Genomic DNA, 17,346 nt, shown 5'->3' on the forward strand with positions numbered 1-17,346 from the left:
TCAAAAAGGCCAGAAACAATAAGTACTGGCAGAGATGCGTAAAAAGAAACCGCTTTTTCTTGGTGGTGGTGGCGGTGGTGGTGGAAACGTAAACTGATTCATCCTATTTGGAAAACAGAAGAGGGATTTCTCAAAAAATTAAAACTATGACTGGCATATGACCCAGAAATTTCACTTCTAGCAATCCAGCCACAGAACACAAAATGCAATAATTTGGAAAGATATGTCTATGTTCACATTCATGTCTATGTCATTTATAACAGCCAGGCTCTGTAAACAAGCCAAATGCTCCAAAAAGTGGATATTATTTTACTTTATTGCTTTTTGGGTCACACGTAGAGAAGCTCAGGGGTTACTCCTGGTGGTGCTGGGGGTATTATATAGGATGCCGGGGATCAAACTCAGGTTGACCACGTGCAAGGCAAACATCCTTCCCGCTGTACTATGGCTTTGTCCCCCCCTCCCCGCCCCCCCCCCCATAAAGTGGATAAAGATGAGTGGGTTAAGGTGAGTGGATAAAGACACATCAGGCCAGGAGATGACTAAGACGGCTGAAACACGGACTTGCATATGGTGGAACCAGTTTCCATCACAAGCCACCACAGGGTGCCCTGCCTGGTGTGGCCCCAAGTTGAAAACCAAAACCAAAACCAACAAAAGAAACCATGTTATACATGCAGAAGGGATGCTACTCAATTCTAAGAGAAGATTCCGTCTTGCTCTTGGCTATACTTTGGCTAGAGCTGGAAGGGATCGTGTTAAATGAAATAAGTTGTAAGGAGAAAGACCAATGCCAGATGATCTCACGCATGTGGGATAGAATAGAACAAAGCAAGGGAAGAGGCAATGTCCAATGAAAACAAACCTTTAGACTCTGACCACAGAATTGAGGTCTCCAGGGGAAGTGTGGGTCGGGGGAGAGGTGAGCTTCAAGGATCCGGTGGACTTGGAAGAGAGAAATCAGAACTTTCTATCAACTGATATGGTAACATGAATGCCAAGCAAATAAAAACATTCACACTCTTGTAAGTTAGTATTACCCAAATAAAATATAAATTTAAAAAGCACAGCGGTAGGGCATTTGCCTTGCATGCGGCCCAGCCCTGCCGAGCCGGGTTCGAATCCTCCGCCCTTCTCAGAGAGCCTGGAAAGCTACCAAGAGTATCTCACAGGCATGGCAAAGCCTGGCAAGCTCCCCGTGATGTATTCGATATCCCAAACACAGTAACAAGTCTCACAATGGAGGCATTGCTGGGCCCGCTCGAGCAAATTGGTGAATGATGGGAGGATAGTACTACAGTGCTAAAAAACATAAAGTTCTATTGGCCTGTTCAATTTCCCCTATTTCACCTCAAATATATCTATGTATTACATATATATGTGTATATATGTAGAAGGTAAACAGTGTTAGTTGCTGTAAAGGTATCTTTTAAGAGATTACAAAAACCCAGCAACAAATACACAATACATAGTCTTTGCTCATTAAAAAAAAAGCATTTAGTTGCAACAGTAATATGTTCATTTTTTTTACACTTTACTTTTTAAATTAAAAATGTTTGACGAGCTGCCACTGTGCTTATGGCCAGACTTCACTGCACCACAACTAAGCTTCGCAAACATGCTAAACTGACGAAAATTTCAGGTACACTGGGTTCTTTTGGCTGAAATCTTCATGCCTTCTTGGATTAGGGGTGAGTCATCTCCACCCACCTCCCCATACTTCTGGAAGTTCCAGCAGCCACACCCACATTCTATTGCCACTGCCATGTAAGTTCACTGCCCAGTTAAATAACCTGGATATTCTGGAATGAAATCCCCAAACTCTACAACACTAACATCCTGGTAGGAGTTTACCAGATTGGATGGGAATGTAACATATAAGCCAACTAAGCTCGACCATTCGCACAAAAGGCTCAGTTAGCAATACAGCTCAGTAAACCCCCAGGCAGGAACTTAACATCCCCACAGTGAGATACAACTCTAGTAGTGTACTGTCCTCCTGTTGTTCATCGATTTCCTCCAGTGGGCCCAGCAACATCTCCATCGTGAGACCTGCTGTTACTGTGTTTGGCATATTGAATACGTCACAGGGAGCTTGCCAGGCTTTGTCGTGTGGGCGAGATACTCTCGGTAGCTTGCCGGGCTCTTCAAGAGGGGCAGAAGAATTGAACCTGGGTCGGCCAGGGCAGCCACATGCAAGGCAAAACGCCCTACCGCTGTGCTATCGCTCTAGCAGGTGAGATACAACGATTTTCACAAATTTTCTTTTACTGAAGTATTTTTTAAATCATTCCATTAGCCATTCAGTGGTAACAAGCAATATGAAATAAATTATTTTGGGCCTGCTATGGGGGCAGTCTTGAGGAGTGGTTGGGAAAATGGAGGGAAGGTGACAGTGGTAGTGTGATTGGGTTGGAATGTTGAATACCTGTAAGATATACATCATGAACAACTTTATAAACCACGGTGTTTAAATAAAGTGTAAAAAAATGTTCCTTGACATCTCCCCAACATATAAGTTTTGTATTTTATTTTATTTTATTGGCTTTTTGGGTCACACCTGGCGCTGCACAGGGGTTCCTCCTGGCTCTGCACTCAGGAATGACCCCTGGCGGTGCTCAGGGGACCATATGGGATGCTGGGAATCGAACCTGGGTTGGCCGCGTGCAAGGCAAACGCCCTACCCGCTGTGCTATTGCTCCAGCCCCACTAAGTTTTATTTTAATAGAATATTTTCTATTGTTTGGTTATAACTTCTGTGGGGGAGGAGGTGGGCTACAGCTAGTGGTGCTCAGGGGCTTTTCCTGACTCAGTGGTCAGTACAGACATCTGGGTGCTCAAGCACATATGCAGTGCTGGGGAGTGAACCCTGTTGGTTGTATGTAAGGAAAGCACCTTAACACCTGGGCTATATCTCTGGGTCCATTATGCCGTATTATAGTCACTTTTCTATTGATGGATTTTTAGGCATTTGCAGTGTTGTGCTGGTAGCAATGCAGTTGTGTGTGTGAGCTATTTCGACCTGGATGCATTATGTTCAGCTCTAATAGTGCCCGTTGGAATTGAGGTCGGGAAGGAGAATGGGAATGATAGTGCTGTAGTTAAAATTTCTGATTTGTTTCTGTTGAGAACTTTCATGAAAGGAATGTTACTAGCTCAGAGATAGATAGTAACAGCCCAACCCAATTTTCTTGTGGTTTTATGTTTTGTTTTGGTTTATTGGTTTGCTTGTTTGTTTTAAATTTTGAGGCCATACACAGGGCCCTGCTCAGGGATCACTCCTGGCAAGGCTCACATATGGCGGGACCATCTGTGGTGCCCTGGAATGAACCCAGGGTTGGCAAGTGCTTTAACCCTTTGCATAATCTCTCCAGCCCCAGATTTTTTTTTAAATCAATGTCTCTGTTTCTTTGACCACTATTTCATTAGCCCTCACCTAACTTTTGCGTTCTATTCTCTTTCTGCATACATTTTTATGCATTGAATTTGAATTCTATGAAATGTTTGGTGTCAGCATGAGCAAGAAGCTTAGTGTGACATGAGGCTAGGTATGAATTTGAGCTTTTAAAGACTTGGCTAACAACCACCAGGAATAATTTCTGAATACGGAGCCAGGAGTAATCCCTGGGCATCACTGGGTTTGCACCCCACTCCCCCGCCCCAAGAGTTGGCTAACAATCATTAAAAGTTACAAGAATGGACATAAACTTTTGTGTGTGATTGGGGGGGTGGGGGCAGACCTTGTGATTCTCAGGGCTTACTACTAGCTTTGAGCTCTGATCACTCAGGGTGGACTCTGGTGGCCGTAGGTGGTCCTGGGAATTGAACACAGGTCAGCAACATGGAAGGCAAGAGCCCTGCCCACTGTACTCTCTCTAGGCCATGATGTATAAAGAAAACAGTCAATTAAGTTTTAGGATTTCGACTGTATAACACCTTCCATGATGTTTCCATAGACTTTACTGCCTAGTGTTAGTAATTTGAGACTTTTCTTTTTTTTTTTTGATTTTTTCCCTTTATTTTATTTTATTTTTTTTTTAAAGTTGTAGATTTACAATTTTTTGTGCTTTGGTTTCAATTATACAATGATCAGATACCCATCCCTCCACCAGTGCCCATTTTCCACCACCATGGATAATATCCCTCCCACCCCCATCCCCCCATCCCCCCTGTCTCTGTGGCAGGGCAATCCCCTGTGTTCTCTCTCTCCTTTTGGGTGTTGTTGTCTGCAAAAGAGGCATTGAGTGGCAAACATGTTCAGTCCATAGTCTACTTTCGACATGCATCTCCCCTCCTGGGAGGATCCTCCAAACATCCTTTATTTGGTGCTCCCTTTTCTATCTGAACTGCCCTTTCCTCTAGGATACCCGGCTGGCCTCTAAGTTATGGAGTAATCCTCCTGGTGCTAATCTCAGCTATTCTTGGGTATTAATCTCATACCTTGTTACTTTATATCCCCCAGATGAATGCAATCTTTCTATGTCTATCCCTCTCTTTCTGACTCATTTCGCTTAGCATGATACTTTCCATATTGTACCACTTGTATGTAAATTTCATGACTTCATCTTTTCTAAGAGCTACATAGTACTCCATTGTGTAGATGTACCAAAGTTTCTTTAACTAGTCATCTGTTCTTGGGCATTCAGGTTTCTTCCAGTTTCTGGCTATTGTAAAGAGTGCTGCAATGAACAAACAAGTGCAGATGTCACTTCGACGATACATTTTTGCCTCTCTGGGATATATTCCCAGGAGTGGTATTGCTGGGTCAAATGGGAGCTCAATTTCTAATTTTTTGAGAATCGTCCATACTGTTTTCCAGAAGGGCTGAACCAGTGGACATTCCCACCAACAGTGAAGGAGTGTCCCTTTCTCGCCACATCCACGCCAGCATCGGTTGCTTTTGTTCTTTTGAATGTGGGCCAGTCTCTGAGGTGTGAGATGGTATCTCATTGTGGTTTTGATCTGCATCTCCCTGATGATTAATGATGTAGAGCATTTTCTCATGTGCTTTTTTGCCATTCGTATTTCTTCTTTGAGAAAGTTTCTGTTCATTTCATTGCCCCATTTTTGGATGGGGTTGGATGTTTTCTTCTTGTGGAGTTTAACCAGTATTTTGTATATCCTGGATATCAACCCCTTGTCAGATGTGTATTTGGTGAATATCCTTTCCCATTCTGTAGACTGTCTTTGTATTTTGGTCACTGTTTCTTTGGAGGTGCAGAAGCTTCTTAGTTTAAGATAGTCCCATTTATCTATCTCTGTTTTCACTTGCTCGGCCAGTGGCATGGCATCTTTGAAGATACCATTAGCTTCAATGTCATGGAGGGTTTTGCCAACTTTATCTTCAGTGTACCTTATGGTTTCTGGTCTGATGTTGAGGTCTTTAATCCATTTTGATCTTACTTTTGTACATGGTGTTAGGCAGAGTTCTGAACCTATTTTTTTGCATGTAGCCGTCCAGTGATGCCAACACAATTTATTAAAGAGGCTTTCCTTATTCCACTTCACATTACTTGCACCTTTATCAAAGATTAGATGAGCATATGATTGAGGGGAGATGTCAGTGTATTCAACCCTGTTCCATTGGTCTGCAGTTCTGCCTTTGTTCCAGTACCATGCTGTTTTAATTATTACTGCTTTGTAGTACAGTTTGAAGTTCAGCAGGTTGATTCTTCCCACTTTCTTTTTCCCAAGAATTGTTTTAGCTATTCGTGGGGGCTTATTGTTCCATATAAATTTCAGGAGTGTTTGCTCCATTTCTTTGAAGAATGTCATGGGTATCCTTATAGGGATTGCATTGAATTTATACAATGCTTTCGGTAGTATTGCCATTTTGACAATGTTAAGTCTCCCGACCCATGAGCAGGGGATATCTTTCCATTTCCTCATGTCCTCTTTTATTTCCTGAAGTAGCGTTTTGTAGTTTTCTTTGTACAGGTCCTTTACTTCCTTAGTTAAGCTGATTCCTAGGTACTTGATTTTCTGGGGCACAATTGTGAACGGGATTGTTTTTTTCATGTTGCTTTCTTCTCTCTCACTGTTTGCGTATAGGAAAGCCATGGACTTTTGGGTATTGATTTTATAACCTGCAACTTTACTATACGAGTCTATTGTTTCTAGGAGTTTTTTGGTGGAAGTTATTGGGTTCTCTAAGTAGAGTATCATATCATCTGCGAATAGTGAGAGCTTTATTTCTTCCTTTCCTACCTGAATGCCCTTAATATCTTTTTCCTGCCTAATCGCTATTGCAAGTACTTCCAGTACTATATTGAACAGCAGTGGAGAGAGTGGGCATCCCTGTCTCGTCCCTGATCTTAGAGGGAAGGCTCTCAGTTTTTCCCCATTGAGGATGATGCTTGCTGTAGGCTTGTTGTAGATGGCTTTAATTATGTTGAGGAAGGTCCCCTCTATACCCATTTTGGCTAGGGTTTTCATCATAAAGGGGTGCTGGATCTTATCAAATGCTTTCTCTGCATCTATTGATATGATCATATGCTTTTTATCTTTTCTTTTGTTGATATGGTGGATTATGTTGATTGATTTCCGAATGTTAAACCATCCTTGCATCCCTGGGATGAATCCTACTTGGTCATGGTGTATGATCTTTTTGATGAGTAGTTGGATTCTATTTGCTAGTAGTTTGTTGAGGATCTTTGCATCTGTGTTCATCAGGGATATCGGCCTGTAATTCTCTTTCTTTGTGGTATCTCTGTCTGCTTTTGGTATCAGTGTGATATTTGCTTCGTAGAAACTGTTCGGAAGTGTTTTTGATATTTCAATTTCGTGGAAAAGCTTAAAGAGCATTGGGAGTAAGTCCTCTTTAAAGATTTGGAATAATTCACTAGTGAATCCATCCGGGCCAGGACTTTTGTGCTTGCGGAGACTTTTTATTACCATTTCAATTTCCTTGATGGTGATAGGTCTGTTCAGGTATTCCAGGTCTTCTTGGTTCAGCCTTGGGAGTCTGTAGGAGTCTAGGAATTTATCCATTTCCTCGAGGTTTTGATGTTCCGTGGCATACAGCTTCTCAAAGTACTCCCTCAGGATCCTCTGAATTTCTGTGGTTTCTGTTGTAATGACCCCCTTTTCATTTCTGATTCGGTTTATTAGGGTTTTCTCTCTCCCTTTCTTTGTGAGTTTTGCTAGAGGCTTATCGATCTTGTTAATTTTCTCGAAGAACCAGCTTTTGGTTTCATTGATCTTTCGGATTGTTTTTTGGGTTTCCATCTCATTAATCTCTGCTCTGAGTTTTATTATTTCCTTTCTTCTGTTCGGGTTGTGCTCCTTTTTTTGGTCCTTCTCCAAGCTCTTAAGCTGTGAGGTTAGGTTACTTATGTGTGCTCGCTCCTCCTTCCTGAGGAATGCTTGTAGAGCTATAAACTTTCCTCTTAACACAGCCTTTGCTGTGTCCCATAAGTTTTGGTAACTCGTGTTCTCATTTTCATTCGTTTCTAGGAATCTTTTGATTTCCTCTTTGATTTCCTGTCTAATCCACTCGTTGTTCAATAGTGCACTGTTTAATTTCCAGGTGTTTGATTTAGTTTTCTGTTTTTGTGTGTGATTTACTTCTAATTTCAGCGCATTATGGTCTGAGAAGATTGTTGATACAATCTCTACCTTCTTAATTTTATGGAGGCATGTTTTGTGGCTCAGCATGTGGTCTATCTTGGAGAATGTTCCATGTACGCTTGAGAAGAATGTGTATTCAGCTTTTTGTCGATGAAGTGTCCTGTACATATCTACTAAGTCCCTTTCTTCCATTGTTTCCCTCAAATGAAGTATGTCCTTGCTAAGCTTGAGTCTGGTTGATCTATCAAGAGGTGACAAAGCAGTGTTGAAGTCTCCCACTAGTATTGTGTTGCTATTGATGTCTTTTTCCAAATCTATGAGTAGTTGTTTTAAGTACTTTGCTGGTCTCTCATCAGGTGCATATACATTTATTATTGTAAGTTCTTCCTGTTGTACAGATCCTTTGATCAATAAGAAATGGCCTTCACTGTCTCTTATGACCTTCCTCACTCTGAAATCGATGTGGTCTGATATAAGGATGGCTACCCCAGCTTTTTTATGGGATCTGTTTGCCTGTAGGATTGTTTTCCAGCCTTTGACTCTGAGTCTGTGTTTGCTTTGACTATTGAGATGCGTTTCTTGCAGGCAGCAGAATGTTGGGTTCAATTTTCTAATCCATCCTGCCACTTTATGTCTTTTAATTGGTGCGTTTAGCCCATTGACATTGAGAGAGATTATTGTTATGGGATTTTGTCCCATTGTTCTGTTAAAATTTGGTGTATTTGAGGGGCCTTTCTTGCCTTAAAGTAGCCCATTTAGTTGTTCTTGTAACCATGGTTTTGAGTCTATGAAGTTCCTGAGCTGTTGTTTGTCTGTGAAACTGTGTGTTGTTCCTTCTATTATGAATGAGAGTCTTGCTGGGAAAAGTATTTTTGGGGAGGCATTTATTTCATTGAGTTTTTTTACTATGTCCCACCACTGTTTTTGGGCCATGAGGGTTTCATCAGAAAAATCAGCTGTGAATTTTAAGGATGCTCCTTTGTAAGAGATTTCTTTCTTCGATCTTGCTGCTTTCAGAATTTTGTCTCTGTCTAAGGTTTTGGTCATTTTGATCAGAATGTGTCTTGGGGTATTTTTATTCGCATTTCTTCTAGCTGGTACCCTTCGGGCCTCCTGAATGTGGTCACAAGTTTTCTTCAGCTCTGGAAATGTTGTAGCAATGATGTCTTTGACAGTTTCTTGTTCATCGAGGTTTTTTTCCTGTCCCTCTGGGACTCCTATAATTCTTATGTTACCCCTCTTGGCTTCATCACGATCTTCTCTTGCCATCTGTTCCCGAATTGTGAGTCTCTTTTCCATTTTCTGCTCTTTTCTGGAGAGTCTCTGAACTTCATCTTCGAGCTTACTGATTCTGTTCTCAGCCGCTCTTACTCTGCTGCTGAGGCCTTCCACTGAGCTTTTCAATTCGCCTACGAGATTTTTCAGGTCTGACATTTCTGATTGCATTTTCCTCATTTCTGCCTTCAGATCCTCTTGTCTTCTATTGGCATTGGTTTCCATTGTTTCTTTTAATTCCCTAAGCATGCTAAGTAGCTCCCTCCTGAATTCCTTGTCAGAGAGGTTGTCTAACACTACAGTACTGTTGGTGTCATCTGGGCTAGACTCTTCAATATGAAAGTTTGGTGGGCTTTTGCATTGCTTTACCATTGTGAGAGGTGTGGTTTAGTCCTTCACGTTCACTGTTACTATTCTGCTTGATATGCAGTGTGAGTTAAGATAGGCTTATGAGTTATTGGCTACTGTGTTTCTAGTGGCTGAGCTAAAATAGAGAAGTTTCCATCTAAGAAGGTAGCTTATGGTTCCTATGGCATATGTAGTGGGAAAATATTTTGCGGCTGCGTCAGCGGCCGCGGCTCCGGAAAGAGTCCCTGGCACTGGGCGAGGAGTTGGGAACGTCTCCTGTTTGGAATTGGAGCCGTTCAGCTTTGTTGCCCAGAGCTGGGCCTCTGTGCCCGTCCCACGCAGATCAGGGGTTGAAAACCGGCTTTCTAGGGGCTGGTTCTAGCTGCGCATGCACAGAGAGGGACCCAGGCCCTTGGGGGCGGGCTGTACCTGTTGGAATTGGAGCCGTTCAGCTTTGTTGCCCAGAGCTGGGCCTCTGTGCCCGTCCCACGCAGATCAGGGGTTGAAAACCGGCTTTCTAGGGGCTGGTTCTAGCTGCGCATGCACAGAGAGGGACCCAGGCCCTTGGGAGACTTTTCTTGCTTCACATTTTTCTTTAAATTCTGTAGTTTGTCAGAAGATAACATAAGATTTTTGGGGGGAGCTGGAGAGAGCGTACAAAGGGGAAAACTCTTGCTTAACAAGTGACTGACCAGACTTGATTCCCTGATGCCCCTTAGGGAGTGATCCCTGAGCCATGCTGGGTGAGGCCCCAAGTTCCCTGCTCCCTTTATAAAAGTTTGTTTCTAGATGTGGAACTGCTGAGACGTGAAAGGCAGCTCATTTTAAATTTTGATAGGAATTGTCAAACTGCCGCATGCATAGATTGTGCCAGCTCAAGGCTTCTGTCTTCCATCCTGCTCAGGTCAGTGCAGGAGATGGTCTATGCCTCAGAAGACTGAAACTTAGTGTTCTGTTAGCTGGTCTGGGTTTTATTGTTGCTGTAGGTGGAACTTGGCATTGCAGGGCTGGAAGAGCTGGGGCACATGCTTGATATTGTTGGAGTCAGTTCTATCATCAACAGCACATGGTCCTCTTGCACTGCCAGGAGCAATTGCGAGTCAGGAGCCTGGAAGCCAATGGAGCACCATTGGGAGGGACCCAGAAACAACCCAAAAACTGGCATTTCACTGTCATTTCAATTTGTGCTTCTCTTCTTCATAGCACATGATATCTGGGGTATAAAAATAAGTTTTAACTGTAGTTTATATATTTTTTTATGTGGACCATCTACTCAAATCATTTCCCCATGGTAGCTCTGTTTTTTAATGAATCAGAGGATTTTTAAATTAGGGAGATGGCCGGCCCCTTTCTAATTATATCAGCAACAAAATATTTTGGTCTGATTTGTCACTTGTACTTGACTGTTCTTATGTTGTTTTGGTCATGCAACGTTTTTATGTAGTTAAATTTATAAATGTTTTCTTTGTGACTTCCAAACATATCACAAATAGGAGGATTTTTTTCCCATTAGGATTATTAAAGGATGTTTTCATGTTTAGTACTTTGTGGCTTTGTTTTCCCATCAAACAAAGCCTTGAGAAGTTCTATCTGGGTAGCCAAATGGAAAAAATAGAGTTGAATTCCTATCTCATATTATGTACCAGAATAAATTTCAAGTAGATTAGTAGATCATACTTCTTTGTTTTCCCAATGACTTGATATTCCACTTTTGTCTTGCATATATGAAATTTCTGTGATTATTTAATCCTGTTGCCTGCCATTCCATTTCATTCCACTGGTTTCTCTGCCTGTTTTCACCAGTTCAAGACCATATCTTATTATGTGACAGAGATGATAGATCTTAATTTTTAGATGGGGGGAGGGGGTTTGGACTATACCTATTGGTGATCAGGGATCACTCCTGGTAGGGCTCAGGTTAGCTTTGTGCAAGGCAAGTATCTTAATACCCTGTATTATCTGTTCAGTCTCTCATTCTTACATTTTTTTTGTGGATATTTTTGTCTACTTTTATATGTGGCTGGAGTGATAGCACACTGGGTAAGGCGTTTGCCTCGCACGCGGCTGACAAGGCTGACCCGAGTTCGATTCCTCACCACCTCTTGGAGAGCCTGGCAAAACTACCGAGAGTATCTCGCCCACACGGCAAAGCCTGGCAAGCTACCCTTGATGTATTCTATATGCCAAACACAGTAACAACAAGTCTCACAATGGCGACGTTACTGGGCCCGCTTGAGCAAATCGATGAACAATGGGAGGACAGCACTACAGTGCTACTTTTATATGTGAATGCTTTTTTGTTTTGTTTTGTGGCCACATCCATTGGTGTTTAGAGATTACTCCTGATGGGCTTGGGGAACACATGAGGAGGTCAGGGATTAAACCCAGATTGGCTATGTGCAAGAACCCTACCTGCTGTGCTATTGCTGCAGCTCCTGATGTGTGAATTCTTAAATCCATTTTAAAATGATAATAGGAAAAAAAATGGGTGACGGGGTCAGGAAATGGCTTGGTGTCTCCAGTGCCTGTTTGTGTAGATTTGGTCCTCATGCCACCTCATACCACCTGTGTGTTCCTAGTAGCTCTTGCCTCTGCCATCCTGGCACAGCAAACAATTTTAGTTACTCTTCAGCTGAGTATTTTCAAGGATTAAAACTAAAGGGTGCAATCCCTGCAGTGGGCACTTTAACTAAAAAACAAACAAACAAACAAGCAAACAAACAAAACCAACAAAAGTATGTCCAAGCACTGGGATCAGGAGTCAGGCCTCTGAGAGCCCTGTGTTAATACAGTAGCAACTCCCAGAAGCCCCATCAGCCAGAATGTGCCAGAGTGTCACAGCTAAGGGATAGTGTGCCCTGGAGAACACCAAAGCTAAATGGGTGAGCACAGGACCACATACACATGAGAGAGCTGTCATAACCATCACATCAACAGAGGGGAGGAGCAAATGGATCATGAACAAAAATAACAGCATTAATTTTTTTTTCTGAGCACACATAAAGCAGTGCTCAGGGATCCTCCTGATAGCCTCAGGAAACCATATGGAATGCCGAGGATTGAACCCAGGTCAGCTGTGTGCCAGGCAAACACCCCACCTGCTGTACTATCACTTCAGCCTTACAACATAGCTTTTATTTGGTTGTTTGTTTTGTTTTGGGGGCACATCTGGCAATGTTCAGGGGTTACATCTGGTTCTGCACCCAGGAATCACTTCTGGTGGTGTCGGGGTATCATATGGAGTGCCAGCTATCAAACCCAGGTTGGTTGCAAGCAGGGCAAAAGCCCTAACCTCTGTGCTATCCCTTTGGCCCCAGCATTTTAATTTAGATCAGTGGTTCTCAACCTTATTTACTGTGGATCAATTCCCATCAGAAAACCAACAACTGGATTAATGATTCAAATCCTATTTAGATCCTATAAACTCAGAATTGATTTATGATATGATCTCCTATTTAAAGTATGTCCCATATTTCTCTTTGTTCAACTGTTCTTCTGTGTCCTTCAGGAGTGTTTTAATATTGTCAGTGTAAGTTATCTCCATTTGCAAGTGTTTTGATCATACTTTTATTTGCTTTTATTGGCTTTATTGCCATGCAATGGGATATTTTCTTTCATATGTTTTCTGATGATTTGTGTATCTGATGAAGACTCTTGATTTATTTTTCCTACTCATTGAAGATCCTGCCAACTCCTATTATTTATTCTTGGGGGCTTCTGGGTATGCAGTCATGTTGGATCAATTAGTTATGATGCAGAACTTAGTGACTGCAAATAATGGTTGGTTATTATTGATGAAGAGTCCATGGATGATGGAGAGGCCTGGGTCTTTGCTGGCTTTGCTCACAAATCTGGTGAGCAGTGGGGTGCCCAGGTAGCTCATCTGATCCTGACTGGGCTCTTTGACATGTTAGGAATGATTTTATCAGACACTGTGAGCCCTCCTCTGCATTCCTTACGGTATACCCCCAGGGAGCTAGCCTAGGCCTGTTCATGGGCTAGCTTGGGCATATTAACAGGAGAATGGCAGGGGAGCAGGAGAGGAAGGGAAGTACATGCATAGCCTCCATGCCTCTTGTCTATCAGCATGTTTCTTTTTTGGTTTTGGGATCACACCTGGCAGTGTCTTGTGCTTAGTTTTGGCTCTGTATTCAGGGATCACTTCTGGTGATGCCCAGGGATCACTCCCATGGGTGACAGGAATTAACCCAGGTTGGCTGTGTGCAAGGCAAATGTCCTACGCATTGTACTATCTCTCCCGTTCCCCAATATGTCTTTTTAGTAGGTGCCAGCCCAAGGGTTGGCTCATGGAACCTGTGGTCATTCCTAGTGATGTTTGGGCCTGGGGCTACTTGTACTTGAGAGTTACCAGGGATTTATTGGTAGTGCTTATGGGGGATATACAGTGCAGGGATCCAGCTCTGGGTCTCACACGTGCTAGGCATGTGTTCTACCACTCCAGTTTACTGGTACCTTAATGTCAAAGTGAGTTACATGGCCAGGAAACTTGCCTTGTTCTTGACCCCTTTTCATTAGCAACAGCCCCAACTGGTGAAAAGGGGCATAGGCTGAACTCCGGTGCTTTCCAAGGGAATGGAGTGAAAGACTGTTTAGAAACTCAGCTCCCTAAAGGGGGGGGGTGTCCCTGGAAGGACTCTAAAGGACAGGCTCCTGGCCACTGAAGTCAGCCTCTTCCCCTCTAAGGTGACTCTCTTCTCCATTAGCAACCAACATGCTGCTGTGGACTCATACATGGGAATGTCTTTAGAAGTTTCAAGGAGACGGTGGTCTTGTGTATGATATTTTCTCATGACATTCCATTTTAGTGCTCCTTTATCATATGGTTTAGTTATATACTGCAGTGGCCTACTTGAGTTCACAGCGTGTATCAAGAGTACAGTGAAATGCAGCAAAGATGTGGGTTTTTAATTTAATTTAATTTATTTTTTTCTTTTTGGGTCACACCCAGAGATGCACAGGCTCATGAACTCAGGAATTACTCCTGGTGGTGCTCGGGGGACTATATGAGATGCTGGGAATCGAACCTGGGTCGGCCACATGCAAAGCAAATGCCCTACCCATTGTGCTATCGCTCCAGCCCCCAGAATGTGGGTTTTGTCACACCCTTGGGCAAAGCATCTCAAAGGTTCAGCTCAGACCCCAGCAATTCAATGACTTAATGGCTTATCTGCCATCTTTTTTGTCACAGGTATGATCTAAGTCTGGATGAAATGAGAGCTTTGACATTTCAGAGAACGAAATTTACCATGGGTTTACCCCTGCTGAAGCGTGCAGTTCAGGAACAGGTGAGTTTCATTGTTCATTTTCTTCATGTGATGCTTGTGAGTGGGAGTTTGTGTGTGAGTGTGAGTATGGAGACTGTTCTCTTAAATGCACAAGCCCAGGAATAGGAAATCAGTGAAAGAAACGATTGTTCACAAAATAAATATAATTTTAGGCATAAGATTCAAGTATGGGAGAAATATAAACAACTCACTTTACAGACCTTTAAAGCATGTTATACCCGCCCAGACAGAGTTTGTGAGTCTTGATGGTCTAAGATATTGTCATTTGGGATTCAGCTCCATTATTGTATTCAACTTAGCTTTCTGCAAAAGAAGGAGCAAAGAAAGAACGTGGGATTTGAGGATTCCTTTGAGAGAGACAGGAATTAGGAACTAGATCTCTTAGCCCAGTTTACATCTACTTCCGTTTCCTTCAGTCTGCTTCATGGCTTCCTTTGTGCTCTTCATCTGGAAAAGACAAGGTCATCTGGAAAATTCCTCAAGCCCCACTCTGAGGCTCATCAGGGTAGAAAGGATCTGAACTGGACACAGCCAGTGCTTAGGAGATGCTGTGGTGCAGGGGTCATGGAAGGAAGCCAAACTGGTTCAGGGTCTTTGCCATTCAGCGGAGCTGGGGATTTTTTGTAGAGCAGAGATGAAGCAAGAACAACCCAGCATCTTCTGATCAGGACAGTATTCTGGGCTCTGGATATGCAGAGGCCCTGATGCCATCTCCCTGAGGACAGGGGATCTGGTCACACCTGGATGAGGAGGCTTCGAAGGAGAACCACCACCCGAGACAGTGGCAAGTAGGCCAGTCTGAAAAATCATAGCATTCCAAGCCCTGTGGCCAAGGGCGTTGAACAAGCTTGTGAACCGCCTTTCCAGGGAATATGTATTGAGAACTGAGACTTCGCTGATCCAGAAAGAACATACCACAAAAAACCCGAGCTTCTCAGTTCCCAGCAGATTCTTGGCTTCCGAGGCCCAGGGCTGTGGAAGTTGTACCCTGAGTCCAGGCAGCCTCCTGTGCCCTCCATCAGTGTGTCCGGGACTTAACTCTGGGCCTAGATTCAGATCCAGTGCACCTGCACAGGGTTTGCTAAGCATTCACAGCCCAGCTCACTGGAAGGATTAGCCTCTATAATCTCACTGCACCTGACCTGATGACCTTGGGGCTGTGGTCCTTGCCGGGACACTCTGGCAGTCCTAGCCCGGGTGCTCATGCTTCCCCTAGGCCCAAGCTCGGCCCTGGATGGCCCCTTGGTTTATTCCTGGGGTTAGCTCAGTTGCTCGGGTGTTTCTTGCAGTGAGCCCCAAAGAGATGGGGCAGATGGGTGGTTGGTCCAGCGGCTCGTCTGAGGCTCACGCACATCTGTGTGCAGCTCCAAAGCCACCGGGTAAACAGCTGCAGCAGCGGTCTACGACCAGTAACTCTAGAAGAAATGTTACATGATTCACTGGCCTCCGAATAAAAATATTGAGTCATGGCCATTCTGCTTATTGGGAGAATGTTCCAGGCAACCCTCCCTCCCCATGACCTTGTTTTGTGTTACTGTTCACTTTTGTGATGGGTCTGAGGCACTCTGAGCAGAATGTGTTGTGACATGGCAATGATAAAGCTTTCAAGGACGAATCAGGGTGAGCCACCTTTAATCTGGATCTCCATGGACACTCCACATGCCAAGAATAAGCCATTAAAATATTTCCACTCGGTGTTTTCCCCTCTGCCATCTGTAACAGATTTGAGATGTTCCAATCGTTTTCTAAAGGAAAAGGATCTCAGAATTTGACTACAGTTGTACACACAAAACACACACACACATGCGTGTGTGCACAGATACACACACTCATGCATTCACATACACATATACGTGCTAACACTCTCACACACTCACATTCACATAGATGCTCACACACATGTGTTTTGAGACACATACACAAACTAAAACTCACTCGTAGGCTGACATTCATACACCCACATGCACACTCACACTCATGCATTCATATACACACTCACACTCACATACACTCATACAGGCACCTACTCCCACTTACACTGTCACACACCCTTGCACATGAGCTCGTACATTCACACACTCACTTATACACCCTCCCATTCTCACACATACACATGCCTACATTCACACACTCATAAATACACTCTCACATGCTCACATTCACCCACTGACACACACTCACACACACACTCATATGTTCACACACATGTACATCACCATTGCACCTGTGTCAACTCTGTCCCACCTGTTTCCTGTGACACCACAGCCCCTCAAGCTGGAGCTTCCCTTTCAAACTGGAGCTTCCTGCTTCCTGCTGACTTCCTGTATTTCCAGATAAGGAAACAGAGGCCCAGCTTTAGCCCCTCCCTGTAGAAGAGCTGGGATGAGAATCTTGGCCCCTTCCTTGAGGGGGTGTGCCGTACAGACATGGCAGCTGCTCAGAGACCTTTGACCCTAGCAGTGCAACGAACTAGATGGTCTGGCTCAGCACAAGTGCACCGAGTGCCTGTTTTATACTTGTCCCAGCTCTCAACATTCCAAGTTGCCTTGTTTGTAGATGTGTAAACGGGAGCAGAGTGATAAGCCTGTGGGCAGGTTTCCAACCAGTAAGTTGTAGAGTTGGTGAGTGTAGTAGAGATTCAAATCTTGGGTTTTCTTTCTGACTCTGATCTTGTGGCCTTGCCCCTCAGGCAGCCCATTCAGGTCTGCTGGGGGTGGGGGCTTTCAGATTCTGCTGTCTAGGCTGCAGTTCAGGCCAGTGTCAGAATTCCTGGTGATACAGGGTGAATCCACCTGAGAACTGCATTGCCTTGCAGATCTCTGAGTAGCCCAGACTGTCTTCCCATCTT

General features: G+C 43.7%; 1 protein-coding gene across 1 annotated transcript in view; it reads left to right on the forward strand.

Moving 5' to 3' along the window:
• Positions 1 to 17,346, forward strand: part of ACOXL (acyl-CoA oxidase like) — a 388,417-nt gene that overhangs the window by 27,555 nt on the left and 343,516 nt on the right. The window contains exon 2 of the mRNA XM_056126755.1: positions 14,402 to 14,498. Within this exon, the coding sequence (XP_055982730.1) occupies positions 14,402 to 14,498 (97 nt within the window). The remainder of the gene's footprint in view (positions 1 to 14,401; positions 14,499 to 17,346) is intronic.

This window comes from Sorex fumeus, unplaced genomic scaffold, assembly GCF_029834395.1.
Source record: "Sorex fumeus unplaced genomic scaffold, SorFum_2.1 ptg000006l, whole genome shotgun sequence".
NCBI classification, from domain to species: domain Eukaryota; kingdom Metazoa; phylum Chordata; class Mammalia; order Eulipotyphla; family Soricidae; genus Sorex; species Sorex fumeus.